The sequence below is a fragment of the Numida meleagris genome, chromosome 5 (genome assembly GCF_002078875.1).
Source record: "Numida meleagris isolate 19003 breed g44 Domestic line chromosome 5, NumMel1.0, whole genome shotgun sequence".
In the NCBI taxonomy this organism is placed as follows: Eukaryota; Metazoa; Chordata; class Aves; order Galliformes; family Numididae; genus Numida; species Numida meleagris.
In genome coordinates, this window is record NC_034413.1 from 15,864,786 (window position 1) to 15,885,013 (window position 20,228).

The 20,228-nt window shown below is 39.4% G+C and overlaps 1 protein-coding gene across 3 annotated transcripts in view; it reads right to left on the reverse strand.

The window, feature by feature from the left end:
• HECTD2 (HECT domain E3 ubiquitin protein ligase 2) overlaps positions 1 to 19,545 on the reverse strand; it is a 36,612-nt gene extending 17,067 nt beyond the window's left edge. For 2 of the 3 annotated variants that reach the window (XR_002439973.1, XM_021400662.1), the window contains exons 1-9: positions 19,300 to 19,545; positions 14,293 to 14,422; positions 8,436 to 8,574; positions 6,200 to 6,302; positions 5,363 to 5,452; positions 4,712 to 4,776; positions 3,738 to 3,783; positions 2,571 to 2,680; positions 1,030 to 1,178 (exon numbers count right to left, since the gene is read on the reverse strand). Coding sequence is in view for 2 of the 3 variants with exons in the window: in XM_021400662.1 (XP_021256337.1) it covers positions 1,030 to 1,178; positions 2,571 to 2,680; positions 3,738 to 3,783; positions 4,712 to 4,776; positions 5,363 to 5,452; positions 6,200 to 6,302; positions 8,436 to 8,574; positions 14,293 to 14,422; positions 19,300 to 19,509 (1,042 nt within the window). In the remaining variant the exon portion in view is untranslated. Of the gene's footprint in view, positions 1 to 1,029; positions 1,179 to 2,570; positions 2,681 to 3,737; positions 3,784 to 4,711; positions 4,777 to 5,362; positions 5,453 to 6,199; positions 6,303 to 8,435; positions 8,575 to 14,292; positions 14,423 to 15,692; positions 15,721 to 19,299 lie in introns of all 3 variants that reach the window. The other variant, XM_021400663.1, reaches the window with a different exon arrangement.

Here is a 20,228-nt window from a genome sequence, read left to right on the forward strand (position 1 = left end):
AAGAGGAGAGGCATAAAACCCAGAGAGTAGCCAGAGAGTGGTAGTCAGTGGCTCAGTGTCCAGATGGAAATCAGTGATGAGTAGTGCCACTCAGGGGTCAGTACTGGGACCCATGCTCTTTAACATTTCAATGACATAGACAGTGCGATTGAATGCAAACCCAAGTGCAAGATCTTGCACCTGGTTTGTCACAACCTCCATTACCAGAACTAACTGAGGGATGTAAGGACAGAGCACAGTCCTGTCAAAAATGACTTGGGGATACTGGTGGATGGCAAGCTGGACATGAGCCAGTAACGTGTTCTCACAGCCCAGAAAGCCAACTGTATCCTGGGATCAAAAGAAGCATGGCCAGCAGGTCATGAGGCAATCCTGCCCCTCTGGTGAGACCTCACCTGGAGTATTGCATCCAGATGTGGAGTCCTCAGTACAGGAGAGACGTGGATCTTTAAGAGTGCATCCAGAGGTCCACAAAAATGAGTGAAGTGATTGAACACCTTCCCTACGAGGACAGGCTGAGAGAGTTGGGGCTGTTCAGCCTGCAGAAGAGAAGGCTGTGGGGAGACCTGAGAGTGGCCTTTCAATATTGAAGTGGGGGGCTACAAGAAGGAAGGGGACGGACTCTTTAGAAGGATCTGTTGTGATAGGATAAGGGGAAATGGTTTCAAACTAAGAGGGGAGATTTAGATTGGACATAAGGAAGAAGTTTTTTTACAATAAGGGTGGTAAAGCACTGGCACAGGTTGCCCAGAGATGTGGTGGAAACATCCGAAGTCAGGCTGGATGGGCCTCTGAGCAACCTGATCCAGATGTAGGTGTTCCTATTCATTGCAGGGGAGCTGGACTAGATAGCATTTAAGGGTCCCTTCCAACTCAACCCATTCTATGATTCTAAGAAACCAAGCCTTCCCATTACCGTATCTGCATATTTATATATATATATACACAACAAAAAACATACACATGTACACATACACATATATATTCATATACATGCACATGAATACACAATTTAAGGAAGAAACCTACTAAATAAAGCCAGGACTTTGGTTGCTGATGGAATCCACCAAGTACATTTCACCATTGGTGGAAACTCTTCAGGTTTTGCAGGAAACAGGCGTAAAGAAATAAACTGCAGCAACCTGTCCACTACCTGCTTGAATCTCCTCTGTGAGATCCTAAAACAAACATGCTGCAATTACTGTCGCGTGATTAGTGCCCACAATGAAGCCTATATTATTAGATTTCAATGTTATTTTCTGAACAACATGCTTTTGTTCTCTACATAAAAATAAAATTCCAAGTATAAAGTTTGAGGAAGCCTATTTTGAAATATTGGCATGCAGCAATACTCTTCAGTGCATCATTTAAACATATTTTTTAATTTCTGTAATTTTAAAGAACTTTACAAAAGAATCAATACTTATTCTTCACTTTCATTGAACAAAAGTAAAAAAAAAAAAACATTCCTTCATGATGGATACTAAAAGACTCTGAATTTTTAGTTTTCAGAAGCTTAGTCCTATTGAATCAACAGTGGAAAATACTTCATGCACTTGTCACAAGTGCACGTGTAAAGTTACATGCTGCACTACTTCCACAATACAGCAAAACTTTACATATACGCAAAGATACAAGGAAATGTATCAAAGCATCATTTAGTAACCAAAAGTTCTTCTCACTGATTGTTTCAGGTTTCTAATATATGTTTTAAGAATATCAATACACCTTTTGCATCCTTAACCAAGAGGGTTCATCTGGTTTGTAAACATCAATCAAATGAAATAATAAATTACCACAACTTTAAGCAAATCTGGACATATTTCAGGGGGAATGAAAGAAATATATGCATACAATTTTCAACCTTGCAAAGAATAAAATCCTTAATCAGCAGATTACCTAGGAGATAATTGTAAATATAAACAAAATTTATTGTTTTTTTAAACTCTAGACTGAAACTTTTGCACAGTCATTATAAGGAAGGTAACATACATACAAACTTAAAAGCCACTCTGGGCAGTTACCTCCAAATGACTAATGGCTAGGTGCTACTAGAGTTATTTCATTTAAATCTAATACCTTAATTGTACTTTGTAACCATCTGTATTACACTATGAGCAAGGACTTGATTTAATTTGTGGTTTTTACATAATACAGAAAAGCTATAGTATCTTTTGGAAATAATACAAGAGAAAACTTTACATAAAGGAAGATCATAAAGATGGTTGTATTAATAATATAATCTAAGCATGTATCTAAAACATTTACATGCATAATTTTTTTGCAGTTACATAGAAATAACTTACAGAAGTTATTTTGCAATCAAAGCTTTTTGCATACAGATGATAACTTTTATACATTATATATAGTTTGCATCTATAAATCAGTATCACTTAGTGGACTATGTCCAAATGTACTTTGAAAACAACAAAAACAATCTCTGTAGTCAATTAACTTTCTTATAATTTATATATAATATAAAACAGTCAACATCAATGGAATTACAGTAACAATTGTAATCCTAAAAATTGAATTTTTTTTTAATTTTTATTTTCATTTTTATTTTTTACTTTTTAGACCAGTGCACTAGGAAATGGTGGTCAGCTTCTGTTAAGGCTGCTATCTGTCTTAGCAAGTGAGCATAGATGACATAAGTAGAAGTGTTACTAAATTGAGGATTCTGAAAAAGATTAAAAAAACGTGTTAGGTTAATAAACTGCATAAAGGGAAAGACGTTATTAGGACTGTTTCTTATGTTTGTTTCTGCCAATACAATTATGTAGGACAATTATGCTGTGACAGTGTTAAATCTATTAAAAAAATTATTTGCAACTTCTACTCAAGTGAAAAATACATAACTTCCACATTGTAAAAGTATGATTTTTTTTTTGTGTGTGTGTTTTGAAAAAAGTCCACAGGTAACAAAGGCAGTATTCAACATATTATTTCTGGATTATCATTTACTGTATAGCACATAAATTACACTCCTCTGCACGATGAGCTTTCCCTTTCAGTAACAAAGATTCTCCTTTCTTTTCACACAATCCAAACTTATTTTCCCTCTTACGTATGAGTTCAAATTCCCACTTTTCAGAAGGATTTATTTCTTGTAATTCACAGCTAATACACCCACCCCAGAGAAGAAAACTACCATCTCCAGAAATTATATAATTATCTGATCTTTGCAATTAACAACAGACAGTTCTCTCGTGTGGCAAATCCTAAAGGGGAAATTTGCTATGAATGCAAATCAATTTTAGTAGGAAATTTCATTGGTTAATGCAGACAGAAATCAGACAGTGCAGTCAGTAGATTGATTGGAGAGAGACTACTGGATAAACTGCAACACTAGAGAAAGTTACAGAAATACCAAAAAGTGCAGATACTGAAACTTTCTGGAAAGATCAGCATTGCAGCATCTCAATAAGGGAAATCCAGCAATAAATTGGAAATAAGAATTCACTGAAACATTTGCTCTTTCAACATAGTGGTAGGAAACAATTGCATGCCTAATTTTTCTCAGTTCATACTTTTAATGGACATGACCTTTAACCCATCAACTACCTGTTATTATGTCATGCATACCCTACACTTCTTCCACATGTTAATACATTCTTATAACAGAAAATTAAATATGATTTTTTTCAGTTATACTATCTTGTTTGTACAGTATACTGGTTTATAGATTAGGAATTGTGCAGACATATACTTAAATAAAAATACTGCATTTTTCTTACCTGTAGAAGTATACAGTATGCTCTGAGATCATCTTTTGTCCGTGGTCTATGAATGAATGAAATAGTAAATGGAAACATCGTGTATATATATTACCCAGACTCTTGAAGACTGACTACTCTTAAAAGGTGGCTACCTGTTTTAGCATCTGTCTTTCATGGTACAACAGAAGAGAGAAAGATAAAAGTAAACTGAAGAGCAGATGGTACTCCATGCCATTATCACTGGTGACACTCCAGAAGAGTTTGCAGGCCCCCCGCTATGATATTTCTTGCTAGAATTCTCCATACTTTTCTACCACTGCAGCCTCTGTGTTTCCTCCTGTTTATCTGCCTTAAGGACTTAATGTACCCACAAACACATGTAGCAACAGCACAAAAAAGGCATGCAATGTGGAGAACGGAATAGCTAAAGGCTGGCTCACTGATGAGTCACTACAACGACCTGTCTCCTCCTATATCCTTTTTGAATCAAACTAAGCATTCCCACTTCTACTACTTCTTGCTAAAATCTCACCCTCTCCATGCTTCCTGGCTATCCTCTTCTACATTTTGTATTGCCCTTTCAACGCTGCTGCCACACGTGAATGATACTGCAAAGTGAACTTCAGGTCTAGGCATTATCCAGGTTAACGCATGTTAGCTGGGGGGTAGGGTGAACATGTTTTAATCTAGATACATTACTTAATTCATTTTACAGTAGAGATGCCTGAAAGATTGCCCTGGCAAAAAGAAGTTGAGATTTTGTAGGGGTATATATGGTAAGCTCAGCCTCTCAGAGGTTCAGTAGCAGCTTACAGAGCTTGGGTATATTTCGGCAGATTTGCCTGCCAAAAGGAGACAAGTTCTTATGAGTCAAGTAAGATATATCAGAACATTTTCCTTCTTTTTCTAAAACAAAGTAAAAAAACCCAAGAAGTATACCAGTTGTAAATAAGTGTTGGAACAGTACTAATGCAAACATTGGTGATATTTACCCTTTCCATTCTTGCAGCAGACCGTTAATTATTCCCTTTAGGACTGACTTCTGAACATCTTGAGGCTATGCAAAAAGGAACAGAGAAAAAAAATCATATTTGATCAAATTATATATACTCTTTAAAAGATACTGTACAAAAAAGCAAGTTTGTTTTGCTCGTGATTCAAGTCAGCTATGAAGTCTTTGACTATGCTATGGTGCTGAGCTTTGTACCTCCCCTCCCAGGCTATTAGGTGAGGCCTAGAGTTGTGCCAGCTGTGGCTTTCAAAACATTAAACATCAGTTCAATATTATTCCTGTTCTGAGTTTACTAGCTACAGTATTTACTTTTTGCTACCCCAGTCCTCACATTTTATTTCCCATCATGCAGCATCCCATCACAGTCATATCTTATCTTTCAAACAGTCTTTGAGATCTACCACAGTATGAACTGCATAACTACTAACAAAAATTTCCTCATCTTTTACTAGAGTGGTTTTCATGACTCTATGGCAATTCTCAGGGGATCACTTTAAGTATGTTTTGAGAGATTCTACAGAAATCGTACCTATCTCTGAAAAATTTTTGGTATAAATTACTGCTTTGAAAATTTCTTTGCTGAAGAGATTGTTACAATGTTATCAAACATGAATTCTATTCTTCTACTTACAGTATTTAATAAGGCATCATAGACAACATTCACAAATTTCGCATTGATTCCAGAGTCCTCAGTTGTATTAAATGGAGAATTGGCATCTTTCTGGAAGTTATATAACAGACGAAACATTTTGATTTTGAACTACTTTGTTTATATGCCTTTAAAAGTTAAATATTTAACAGTAGGTTTAAATGAAACACATACACATATAACTATTTGTTTTCCTTATCAAAACATAAGAATCTAAGTCACTTTCATTAATATGTAAAAGATGAAACTAAAGTATACTAATATTGCACATTGCCAGTTGTTCCACTTTAAAATCTAGGAGGGTCTCAAATAATGAATGACAGAGAAAGCACAGAATGTTCATCCCATCTTTGCTGCAGATCCCTCATGAAACAAGAGCAAAATTATAAATATTCAATAGTCATTAAGTAACTAAGAGTTCATGGGTTATTTTGCCCAGGTTTTTGTTCATCTGTTTGTTTTTAAAAGGGGCCAGAGAATAATTTTACTTCCTGATTTACCTGCGCCTCTTTATTAGCTGCGTAAGCTTGAATTTTTTAAAACTGTAGTTTCTGCAGAAAATACTTCATGCAGTCATAGTGGCAGAAAGCAAACTAAACACAAGAATTTTAAAGCTTCACATTTGCTTGAAATATACTTACTTAAACTGAAATGAATAAATCAATGCCATAACAGATCAACTGCTAAAGGTGGTTAAGATGACGCTAAGATGATCTTAATGGGCTTGGGTAACCAGCTGCAAGCCTTTAACTGAAGGTTGTTTAAACGCTTTGAAATCCAAATCACTATAACTACTGAATAATATTATGAATTTTCCACCTTAAATGCAGCATTTATCTCCAGGAAGGAATCAAATGTTGTAGAATAAAAATCATGTACAGCCTTCCAGTCTCCTGATGACTTTGCCTTTTCCATGTCATCCCTAGAAAGAATGCATTAAAATATTAGTAATACAAGAGTTAAATCTTCCCAGTCCCTCAGACTCCAGACTGCACTATAACTGCATGGTTTCTTCACTAAGCACATGTAAAAGACAGGTAAGTATAATATCAGTACCTTCCTAACATCTTCCTTGTCATTGTACAATCATGGTATTACAAGAGAACAAAAGCACAGTTTGTGTTTGATATATCTGAGCAATGTCTTTTATTCAAAATGTTAATTCATGGTGTCACAGTTCAGTACATTAAGACAAATCATTAGCAGAACGGAACCACACTGAAGAAACACTAACACAATAACATTTCTGAGATTTACTTATTCAGTTAAGTATGTATGCTCTTAAAGTAGTCAATTTCATTACCACTGTACTAATCTCTCTTCCATTTTTTCAAATTAATCTGTGTAGGAACTGTACACATTTTTTGACAACAAAATCTGTATTTACCCTTGAAGTCCTTTTAAAGTACAAATTCTTAGTACAAATAAGAAGAAATCAACGGGTCATTAAAAAAATGCTTCTTGAAAGAATGAAACTCTTAATAGTTGCATCATTAGGCAGCAATCAATAGATACAAAAATCTCAATGTGGAACAAATGACAGCTCTACAGAACACCAAAATGCCAGCAAAGGATTTTCCATCAAATAAGCACACTGACCAGTAAAAAAGCATTGCTACTCTTCGCTGAAGGCACAAAATTTCAGACACTGAGAAGAGCAATGAAAAGTATATGCTCACATGTCTCCTAGAGCAACTGTGATTTTTTTTTCCCCCATCTGTTTGAAAACCAGAAGAATCAGGCTTCTCCTTAGGAATACTTCTCCCCATTTCCTAGCTAAGATTATCCTACCAGTAAAACACCCAAGGATATTACAGTATCACAACGCTGCTTTGCAGGTGCTAATGCTAAACAACAAACAAACAAAAAAGAAACACTCTGCCAATCCATGTAGGCACGCTCATGAACGCAGGCAGAAGCCCCTAGTGCAGATACTTTGTGCCACTGTTTTATTCATAAAGTTGTGCCATTTCTGCAAGTGAAAGCATCGATTTCATAAATTTGGTGCACACTGCTATGTTAGCTAGAAAAAACGCACTCTCTATTCCCTTACATCCACAACAAACTGAGCAAAACCAGCTAAATTAGTGGCACAGACCTGGCATCAGAAAGTCAGGTTGTACTAGTTAAAAACAGTTCTGCTGGTTTCCCTGGGGACTTCCGCAAGCCTAACTAAGCCAACCAAGCACCTTCTGCTGCACAGCATGACATTGCTGGAAGAAAGTGAACACGGAAACAGTTTTGACTAAGGGTCTGTACTGAACTGGAAAAATAGAAGTGCAACAGGATGCTATTTCAGCTCATTCTAATTTTCTTTTAGCTAAATCACTGTTACAGGATAATAGTGTAAGTACTGTCTGCACAGACTCTTAAAACTCTTTCTATTTAGACGCTTCCCATAGAGAAGTGCTTAAAAAGCTTACACGTACACTGCTTAAAATAGTGGCCACAAAAGCAACAATGATGCACGAATAAAAAATTTTTGCCCTGAAGTTAATACTGAAAATTAATGCATTTTTAAACATAATGCATAAAGAAATGTTATCTGCCTTTTTAAATCAAGTTAGAATGTGTACTCCACACAGTTATCCCTCCAGCTCCTCAAATATGATGTTATAAGTTTAGATGCGTGATGTGCAGTGTTTTACAGAAGATTGAAAAATGCTCAGTACCTACACGGACAGGACACACCATAGCTGGCAGTTCCAAAAAATCCTTAGCATTGAAACGTATTTTCCAACCTACAGTAAGCCATATGTATTTGTTCTAAAGCCAAACATCTACTTCATGTTAGAAACAGAATTTCCAACTCAAGTACAAACTTTGGCATTTCTTGACCAGAACAGCAAGCTTCCGTTACAGAAATTCTTTTGATAATTTCCACAGCAACCGTTACGGATCACACCATTACAGCCAAGCTAACTACTACTGCTACTAGGCAGTCTTACTGAATTCATCCCTTGAGATGAACAAAAAAAAAAAAAATCAAGTGTACGAATTAGAACCAAAGTACAAAGAAATAAAGGATACTTTTAGGAACATCAATGAAACTTACTGAAAGTCTTTCACAGTTTTGGTTCGGATGGGAAGGGAAGGTTCAGGAGGAATTGGTGCTTTCAGTTCTTGGGGCAGTGTATCTATAGAGATGCGCTGCTTTTGTCTAACATCGAGGCAAATAGGTGGTAGGTCTCTCACTTATTAAAAAAATGCAAAGAATAATAAATACAAGACAATCATAAACATAACAGTTAGCTAGCAAAACATAAATGTAGAGGAACTAGGGAAGAAAAATGAAAACTCACCCTGGTTGATTATATTTCTTTAAAGCCCAGCTCATCATCCAAGTACTTTTCCTACCACATGCTCATCCCAGAAAGGATGGAAACTTCCACTAATTGAAGTGAAATAAAATCATTTATTAAAAAAAACCATCTATCTTGAGTCCATAACTATGTGAACAAAGTGCTCCCGCTACCAAGGGAGGAAGAAAATCAGTCCCTCTGCCTCCTGCCTGAGGCCTTCAGAATGAAGGGAGTATTTACTACCGTATAAATGAACTGCTGGACCATGTGGCGAAAAAAAATGATTTGTCCATTACAAAAACAGAGAAAACCACACCAGATTTTTCACAATTGAGTTGCTAGCATATTGATTAAAAAAAAACAAACAAAAAACAGCCTGAAACAACTGCTGAGCTGTTTTCCAACTCATTATTAGGAAAATAACAAAATATTGTACTTATGGAAGACAGACTAGTATTACAACTTGTACTACAGCAATAGCACATCATACAAGAAAACTCAAGTTGATATATAGTTTCATTTTCAGATGAATGCTGTGGAATTTTCATTAAATATGTTTGTAGATGCAGATGCTTGACTTTCTGAACATTAAGCCAAGTACCTTCTGAAGTCAGATTCATAATGAACTTGCCTATTCTGAACATTACATCCACCTGAACCTATGAGGAACTCCAGGTACACAAGTTAAAACAAAACCAAAAAATCAAAAGATGCCATGGAATTACAGGTATCCAGGTGTTCCTGTGACATTTACTGTGTGAAAGCCAAACTGAGCAGTCCACAACCAATAGCTACTGATCAAGAGTAACACACAAACTGCAACAGTAGTGTTTCCAACACCTATGGAAAAACCTGAAACTTAACAACATCAAATCCAAATCATTTTCTGACATAAAAGGACAAGTTTTCTATAGTCATACATAATTTTAGCTAGAGCTGACTGTGAATCATCTACAACTTCCTGAAAGAATTTTTCCAATAAATTAAATGGGCTATGCAAGTCTTCTGCCTTTCAGAGAATTACTGCTGAAACAGTAGTACAATTAAACATTGCTATTCAATAAATTTAGTTGCCTAATACTAAATTAATAAAACTTATACTAATATAGCAGTGCTTTAACGAGGTCTCTGTCTTCTATTCCTTATTTAATTTTATCTGAAAACTCTCTACTGGGTTTATGTGACAATGTTTAGATAGGGATGGGAGTGGCAGAGGTTGCCTCTGTGAGAAGAGCCCAGGGCTGCCCTCACGACGCACAAGGCCAGGCCCAGGCGGCTCCAAAATGGACCTGCCGTTGGCCAAAGGTGTGCTCAAACAGCAAGGCTGGCTGTGCTCCAGGCACACAGCAGAGGTTCCCTGCAGCCCAGAAGAAGCCCATGGGCACCATGCAGAGCAGATCTACACACACGGCCTGAAGGAGGCTACAGCACACGGAGGGTCCCGGCAGGAGCAGGGCCCAGGCCAGACCTGCAGCCCACAGTGATGGGAAATGCCCACAGTGCAGCAGCTTATGAATGGCTCTATCGTACTGGAGCAGAGAAAGAGCATAAAGGAGGAGTAGAGACTACATGTAATGAATTGACCAGTCTCCCTTTCCCATCCTCTGCACTGCTGTGGGGGAGGGAGGTAGAGACTTGAGTTTGAAATTGAGCCTGGGAAGAAGGGGAGGTGGAATGAAAGGGTTTTTGGTTTTGTTTCTCACTATCCTACTCTATTTTTAATTGGCAAAAAAATTAGTCTTCCCCAGGTCAATTGTGTTTTGCCTGTGACAGCAATTTTAAGTGAGCTCTCTGTCCTTACCTTGACCCACATGCTTTATCACGTATTCAACCAAAAATTCTCTAAGAATTGCCTAAGAATCCTCTAAGCCTTTTCTCTATAATGCCAAGAGTTTTTGTTTGGTTTTCTTTTTTTTCTTCCTCCTTCTAGATTGTTCAGGTTTTTTTTTTTTTTCCCTTAAATGAACTAACTAAACACCAAAGTAGTATCACTACTCTACTGCCTGCTCCATTTATCACAGCAGGGATATATATGCTAATAACATCCCTAAAGCACAAAGGAGATTCTTTTCCCTCATGCTAATGACAGGGAAACTGTCAATGTCATTCAACTCAGCTAACACTCATCAGAAGAACAGAGCTGTTCTCAGTCCCAAGCGTGTCTTTAATTACAGATGTTGAACCTTGTCACTCTCACAGCTGAAATTTAAGACTATTCAAAGAAAAGAGCAGTAATAATACAACAACAACAACAGTGGACACATAATAAATTAATTCAAGCCAATATGCCCAACAATCCCACTGTGTAAGTGCTATGCTATTGCAGATGGGCTGACTTACAAGAAACTAAGACTATGCATTATTTTTTCTTCTCCAAAAAAACCCAAGTCATTTTAATTTAACTCTCATTCTGTCTTCTCAGTTTTTGAATGGATTAAACATTGAATTATAAACAGCTGAATACACTGAGATGATGAAAATATTCTCTGCATCTGCAGAAGAGACAGCTGCTGATGGAAGCTGTTTCTCATTCCAGTAACTGAGGCTGCAGGTGCTAAGCCTGGTAACCTCCACCCTGACAGTGATGCAATTTGCTTTGAAATATACTGCTTAAATTAGAAATACTAAAACTGTGTTTTAATAATATATTTAATAAATACCATCAACTTTGGAATGTTTTACCATAATTCCAGTTTATTTGTTTTTTAAGAGATTTGGTTGCCTAACATCCAAAAATATTTATTAAGAACTGTCAATTTAATTCTACTGAGGACAAACTTTAAACTTTTATGTACTGAGTTGACAAACAGCAACAATCCACTATTACAAGACAAGAACAGGCGATCGTTTCTGGCTGTTTGCCCAGTTGTGTTGCATAAAAAGACTCAGCAGTGTACGACTGCTCAGGAAACTATCAAAAATTGATGAAGAAAATCTTGTTGATACAAAGGAGAATTGACTACTACACAAATCTAGGGTGAATGAATCTAAAATAGTAGATATTTTCACAGTGACCAACACAGCTGCCAGCAGATTTTCCAAAGTTAAGAATTTTCTAAGTAGTTAAGGCAAACTAGTCTTATTCACAATTCTAACGTCAAAAAACTAGAAAAATCTAGTTCATATACAGATTTCTCAGAACTTATAACAAGTCTTATAACACAATAATCATCTGGTGTAAAAAAAAAAAAACAACCTCTGTGGCAGCTATATAACAAACGTCAGCCCAGCTTTCATGCTGTATTTACCAACTAAACTTTATCAACACTTCTCTTTTTCCCAGAGAAATGAATTTTCTTATAACTCAAGCTTTAAGAATTAGATTATGTGCACACATACACATTCAGAGGGAGAGAGAGCAGAAACATATAAATGTACAAAAAAGACAAAAAAAAGTCCCTAACCGAGCATCACTCATGAATCCTAGATTACCAATAGAAGCATTCTAAACTGTGAGGGTTGTTTCAGTGTTCATTTTTTTCCCCATGGAATACAAACATATGTCCTCAAATAAAAGTGAATGCACCTTGGACTGTTAAGACAAAAGAACCCATTTTCATAAGAGCAGATTACCCTGATCCTGAAATTACTAGAATGTCTGCTCAATCATACATATTAAGCTCTCAATTTCAAGAATGTATCTGTAACTGTAATAAATATTGCCATACATTAAGATGGTGAAAAATAATAATTCAGTGCTGTAACAGTAGTTCAATTCTGTAACAATTACAACCGAGACTGTAGCGTGTGCAGCAAGATCTGGGGGCACTTTAAGAGTGACCAGTGTTTGAGTTCAGCATTCTTGTCACGTACAAGAGGTGAAAGAAATTCTGCAAAAGATTAATGTATTTTTCACAGTGCTTGGTCCAATACTAGATTTAAACTCGTTTTGTCCAAAATTTTAGTAAGCAGGAGACTTTGATACTCTAAGATTGTATTAAGCAACTATCCAGAGAGAAATTGGACAGGAAACAATTAAGGATTCTCATACATGAAAGACACAAGTATCCAAGAGCCTATGAAACAGCTTCAGGCAAGTTTCTGTTAAAAAGGCCAGCAGCTGCATAGTTAACGCTGGCAAGCTGTCAGTTTTAGCTTCAGAGGAAAACAGTGTTATCTGGAAAAGGCAAAACATTTTATTTCCGAGGTCTTTCAGATTCCAACAATAGTGCAATTGTTTACATGCAGTTCACATAAGAAGATTGTTCTTTAACGTATAGGTGAGACGTGGTTCTTCCACTTTTGGTCTTACAGCACTGCATAAAAACGAGCAGAGCTCCGACCTGCTTTACAGCATCTTCTTTGTAAGTAGTGCCCTCAAGAACACCACTTCTACTTCAACCTTGCTAAACTGACATATATAAAAACTCAAGTTCTCCCACACAGCAGTGGGAAAATTCTTCACTGGCCACCTCTCGTTGCCTTTGTGAAGTACAAAGTGACTTGAACAAAATACAAAATCATGTCCAAACCCTCATTTACACATAATTGCCTTTTGTGTTTCAGCGATTTCCTCCCCTCTTTTCTGTTCTTTTTTTTTTTTTTTTAATAAAGAAGGAAGCACCTCCTGACTGCACAACAGAAGTTACCTAAAGCAAAAAAAAAAAAAAAAAGCTTACATTGACTTTTACATTTGCAGAACAGCTAGCAATGACAACAAGATTATTTTTTTTTAAGGGAATCGATTCTTCAAATTAAGCCAATGTGCAATACCTATCCACTGTTTTGTTTCTAATCCATACTACTTAGATCATTTAATTAGCACCATTTTTTTTCTTTCTAGCCTCAAATTCATTAAGTGCTCTAAAGCCTTAGGGAATCATAGAACACAAAGGAACCTGCTCACAGGTAAGGTCAGCTACAGGAAAGACAAACATGACAAATGTTTATACAGCCTTTTATCAAAAGTCTGAAATTACTGGAACTCCATAACCTGCTTCCCCCAGAAAACATTTCAACAATGAAACATCTTTGTTATTAAAAGTACCAGGTCTAACTACAAAATCAGTTCAACAGGCTCTGTCATTCTAGCCCACCAGACTGAACATGCAGCTCCACTTGATATCTTTCCATTGATCTTTACCTCATCGTAGCACAACAGTTTTCCTTCTCACCTATGAGGTTCTTCAGAAGGCACCATTTTTTTGCCTGTAACTTTTATATCATGTTATCACTGGCCTTCATCTTCACTGAAGAAGAGCAACTCTCTTCCTTAAAAGTGCTATGTATGTCACATTGCTGCCATCCCACAGATTCAGTTAGAAAAATCTCTATGAAGTTTGACAATTTCTAGAGAAATCTGCTATCTGACTGCAGTTAGACAAACAGTATCTGGAAATGCAGTTCTGAATCTGTAACTTTTGAACTTCAGATGATTATTTAATTCCTCAGGTCTGTTAGTTCTTCTTTTCCAACTTGTCTCTATGACATGATCTCTACCGAGGACGGACAACAATACTGACTTCCTGACTACACAATGTAAAGCATAACGTAATCTAATGAAACCTAGATTTCTGGGTTTTCTGGCACTAGTGCAATAGAAATGTTGGTGGAATGCTCAGCACCTTCTTAAATTGGTGACTAAATAAAACAAGGCTTTTATTCTCTTACCGTTTTTGATGTTGGGTATAACAAGTTGCGTGGGTGAATTTCTGTTTCCGGTACCTTCTTTCTTTTGGTTGATAGTTGTGATGAAATTGCTGAAAGTAGAAAACTGATTTTTTGCTCCTCTTTCCAATCCCTGTAATTAAGATGACAGCATGCTATGAAGGGATAGTGCATTTCTAACTAATTCTATATTTCCCACTGCAGCCAGCTCAGTTTAAACAGATACAAGTGTCACACATTTCTTATTCAAAGGAAACCTTATACAGTGAAGTAGTTTAGACAGACTTCCCCAGACTTGAGATACAGAGGCAAAAATTGTATGCAGACTACCTACTAATAAAATTTAACTACTGACTACCTGATAAAAACACCTGATTCAAAGTTCTAACCACAGCTGCCACTGAAGAAGTGCTATCCAACAAACATCTGTTTAACACAATGCTAAGAAAATCTGCTAAATATTTGTATGTCCTGCCACCAGAGAGTCTGCTTAAGCTTTTGCTAAGAAACGTTGGGTGCTGTTGTGTTTTAAGAGTGAACAGAAGTGAAGTAACACAACAGACTTTGAAGGGATTCTGCCAATCAACCTGCTGGACACCAAGCACCAATAGTCACTAAATGACTAGATAGAGTTATTTATGTTTAGATATAGTTATTCACTTTGGAGAATTTGCAACACACAGGGAAGGTAGGGGGCTTGTCTAAAACGAGTTACATGGTAGAAATTTTCATTTGCATCTCAGGTCCAAGCCATCAGCTGATGTCCAGTAAAGTAGACCTACTTAAAAAACCAAACAGAGTATTCTTGCACATCATGATTTTCAGCCTCATTTAAAGAGACTACACAAGCATTCATAAACTTAAAGAATCACTTGATCATTATGTGCTATTTGTGCTCTCAGTGAGAAAAGTTATTTCCATGCAGATCAAAACTGTCATTCCAAAAAGCAGAACAGAAATTCCAGAACAATTCACATTTTTAAAAAACCCATACATTTCCCTTTCCACTTTAAAGAAATGAATTTTGACTAAGACACGCAGCCAGAGTTCTGAGGAAAGTGCTTCTACCACAACATCCTGAAACACCACCAGGAGGGTAATAACACAGCCCATAAACCTGCCATGCTGTGGTGTGTGCACATTGGTACACTGCCAGGAATTCTAAACAACTGCAGCAAAACGAGCTATTTTTCCATGGCTTATAACTCAGCAAATTACAAATCTGAGCAATCGGCAGGATTTCTGGCTTAAAAAATAGAAACTTTCAGTTTCTAGCTCCAAATTCCTCAGATGCATAAAACGTACAAACATAAAATGTAATTACCTCTATTTTCACATTACCTGTTTTTTAATTATTATTCTATAAACTTTAAAATATCATTAAGATGGTTCTTAAAACTTACCTAGCATGTGATTGGAAAAGCCCCGACCCTGAATAAAAACAGCAAGATGTGACTGAGTGAGAAAGGACTTCCAAAACAAATCCATATCTGAGGTTCATCTGCTGGGTTACAAAACGTATGCTCTAGGTAGAAAACCTTCTGGATTTTGGATTAGTCCAAACGCGATTAATCATAATAACAGAGCTCTTATGATGCAGGCTATTGTGACAGCTGTTTCGACTGACATAACCTTTCCTCAGCTCTCTAGGTTTTACTCCAGCCTCACCACAGTAGTAATAAAGAAGAGAAGTTACTTTAAAAGGTTCTTCTTAATGCCACCATCCCGAGAAGCAATCAGAAAAAACAGAGCTCGCATGTGCTAGCTATTCAGCTCCATCATCCTGCTCCAAGTACAGTTCCAACAACGTTAAATAAACAGTTTGGATAAAAGCTTTACTGGAAAGCCCTGGAGGAATACTGAGGAGCTACATGCTCATTAAAGACGATCTCTGACATCTCCTGGGATAGTAATCTAGGACAAGCATGCAGCCCTGTACCATATTTATAAAACTCTGTAGGAGGTCAGTGAGCCTCTAGGGCCTAAGAGGCTGCACACACACTGTCATCAGACAACAGAACCCCCACATAAGGAACAAGTATGCTCAGAGGAAGTAAGTGGATCAAAGTGATCTTTAATCCTCCTTTTTAAGAGCACATTAATAACTCACAACACTTGGCTTCTTAGCGGAAATTTTCAAAAGCTTCAAGTCTTTCATGAGGCCAGAGAGGCACTAGCCTTCTACCTTATAAATGTACGTTTTTCATCACTGAAATTAAAACGGTGAAAAAAAGTCAAGCTGTTTGCAAAGAGCAGGTACAGAGTGCCTCGGGAAGAGGCAAAGAGACCATCTAGAAGAGTTTCTTGAACACCTTGCTCTTCAGCTCTAACTTAGCTCACTCATCCTACATGTGTGGCAAGCAAAGGCCAGTGAAGAGCAAAAGGTTTTCTTCCCTGTGCAAGAAAACACGGAGCGCACTCGGAATACCCAAAGGCAGCTGTCAGTGCAACAGCCTGCTTGAGAAGTGAAATTTTCCCTTCCTCTTATATCTTGAAAGGTGTAACATAGGAATGTTTTGCCTTACAGAAACCTCTACTTGCTTCTGTTTACAAGAGGGCAAGCTTTCAAAGTTTCCACAGATTTCTTTTCAGAACTTGAATACTGACATCCAAGCCTTATGCACTGTTCAACCCATAAGAAAAACCTCAGCCTGCTGCAGGAGCACATTAATTTATTCATGGAGTAGCTTCATCTCCACAAGACCCCTTAGAAAGCAAAAGAATAACACCCCAAGGGTTACCCTCTTTCAAAAACTGCACATGATCCTCAGCTGGATAAAGCCACAATGCGAATGACAATATCAGCAGTCACACAAACACCCGATTACAACTTGCAGTCAGATGTGACAACTTGCTCCAGATGTGACATCTTTCACACGTGCTCATTTAAGAAAAAGGATACTACAGTTTCTTATTGACTTCCTCAAATCCTGACCTTTTCCACAACTACGGTGGAGAACGGAAGCTGTTTAAAAGATGTGTCACGCCTTCATGCTGCCTTCTAAGAAGCTTTAGTCATGGCATGTCAGTTGCACAAATCGATGGTGGGTCTCGAACACATCGAAGAAAATGTCAGTTACACAAATAACTTGGGGAGGTGTTCTGAGCAAGGACATCTGAGGCTCACTCATCACACAGAGATTAGGTAAGTCATCGCACAATGGCTGTCAACTAAGAAATAATAGGCAGAGAAAATTTATATCATTTGGAGTATCTTCATGTATGTATCAGGCATTTGTTTCTAAAGGAAATACATTTCAATGGAAAAAAACAACAACAAGGGAACTAACAAGTATTTTTTAAGACAATAATTTCCCCCTTCTGTCACCATATCAAATTACAAACTTTTCTACAGCTTAAAGATGGAAGTGAGAAAACGTCTATCTTTAAAAGTGCTTGAGAAGATCTGATTAACTGGTGCTCATTTTTGATGTTCAAGCAGAACATTCAAAACAAAAACTTTTACTGAAATCACACTATATCAAATCAACTTCACAACACACTCCCCAGACCCTGGAAGTGGATGCGTAGGGTGGTCAGCGCCAGGGCTCAGCACACCAACCGTCCAATATCTTCTTTTCTGCAGCTGATAAAGGTCTTGCAAAAGCATATCCACATTCCCTGTTTGGTACACTTGGATCAAAAACTGCATCCGGTTGCACACAGAGAAATCCAGGGCTACGGAAAGATCTATTACATCTGTCAAAGAAAACTCTCCCTCTGGAGCACACTATAATAATCTGTATGCATCTCTGTAAATTCAGAATCCCACGTGCGTCTGACAGTTAGCATAAGCCGGACCTGAGCCCTGCAGCAGTTAACTCAGCCCACAGGCAGCAGCTCAGAGATGCACACAGGACATCCAGCTGCAAACAAGATTTCTTTCCTGATTCTTTAGGGCAGTGGAAATTCTACATGGCAGACCAGCTGCACACATTTCTCATTCCCTAAGCTAAGCCTGACGCATTTTAGAGCATCACTGGCACCTTTATTCTACAGGACTGGTGTTTGCCAGTCATTCCAGAGTCTGAAATTGATGTTTTCAGAGGTGTAGATCACTCCTGGGTACTTGTTCATCGCAGACTTCTCCCAAACCTCTATTCGAATCACAACAACAAACACATTCTCCAAATTCTGACAGATCTGCAAAGCTGAGAGCCTTTCAGAAGATTGGAACAGTGTAGGCAAAACACAAATTGGCAGAATTGCTCAAAGGAGTTTGCAGTTTGCCTACAATCACTTGGTTTAACATTACAATTATTTCATGACAGTCATAACCACTAGACACTCAATCACTTAGACTCAAATTATACGTGAGGATAATTTCTAGTTAATCAGATACTTTTCAGAACCATTCAATTAAGTCTCGTAACCGTATTACTACGGGATGGGTGACACGTTCTTTCCGGGGTGGGACTGAAGTTGCAGCTTTCACGTGGAGCTACAGACAACGAGCAACTCATGCCAGGAAAAACGTACGTTTCATAACACCGGGCAGCCAGCAGAAGGTAAGTCATAGCTCGAAGAAGACTGAAGATCTCGAATGAGGTTTCCGAAATGGAATTACCCCGGCAAAGAGCTTTCTCACGGATTTTTTTTTCTACCTGCGTTAACTCATTCATCAAGCGCAGAAACGTTCTGTCAGCTTCGCTTCAACACAACGTGGAAAACGGAAAAGACCGCGTAACAAAAAGTTAAAAATACTGAGGCATTTTCTAGGAGGTTCTTTCCGTACGCCCATGAAAAGCGGACCCCCCCAACCTCCCCGAGCAGCGCTGCGGAGCCTCAGCTATGACTAACGCGGGAGCAGACCGCTGTAAAACGTTGCAGAACTATAAGCAGACGGAGCATTTCTAGCTTCCTTATGTCACTGCTGCCCGACACAAGCGTTATTTTTAAGAAACTTGACTGAAAGCCACCCAGCGGCGCAGAGCGCGGAAGGAACGGCTCAAGGAGCCCCGCGGAGCCGAGCGGAGCAGCCCCGACCCGCCCCGCCGGGCCCCGACCTACCCCGGCCGCCGCGCCGCACGCCGCCGGGATGGGCGGCAGCTTGTCTCGCTCCTTCTCCCCTTCTTCCTCTTCTTCTTCCTCATCCTCGCCGTCCTCCTCGGCCGCCGGCGGAGCCGCGCTGCCCTGCTCCTGCTCCTGCTCCAGCTCCGCGCCGGGGCCGGGGGGCAGGCCGGCGGCAGCCGTGGCCGCGGGCGGGCTCTGCAGCGACATGGCCCCGCTGCCCTCACGGCACCCCTCAGCGCCCGCCGGCACCCGGACCCCGCGCCCTCGCCCCTCCCTCCCGGCGCCGAGGAGCCCCGCTGGCACTCCCGGCGCCGCCGCTCCGCTGTAATGCAGCAGAGCAGCTGCTCCCGGGCGCCCGGACACCCCCGCACGGCGGGGCGGAGCGCTGCCCTGCCGCCCTCACCGCGGCCGGGCGAGGAGGGGCAGCGCGGGACAGAGCAGCGCGGAGGCGGCCGGACCCGCTACCCTGGCGCCGTAAAATTACACCGCCGCGCCACCTACAGCCCGCGGGCAGGCGGAGGGGCCGCCGCCGCCATGTTGTTTATAGGCGCCTCATAGAAACGCGCTTGGCGACCGGGGGCGCCGCGCGGGGGCAGCGGAGGACACGGCTACGGAAACGCCGTAGCGCAGGAAAAGGCGCGGGGCCGGGCACGCGGCGCCGGCCGTACGGGAATCGGGGCTGGTACGGCGGACTGCGCAGCCGCGCTGTGAGGGGCTCTGCTGTCAGGGGCGGGGGGTGCTGCCTGGCAAATACAGGAGTAACGAACAGAAAAGTATGGATAAAGGACTTCGGGGTGCGCACCAGCGCGGCGCTCCCGTTCTTCTTCTGCACTTTAGCGAAGTTGCATGTTACTCTCGCAGTCAGTGTTTCCACACGGTAACATTGTCACAGTTTCAAATTACACTCTTTAATAAGCAAAAAAGAG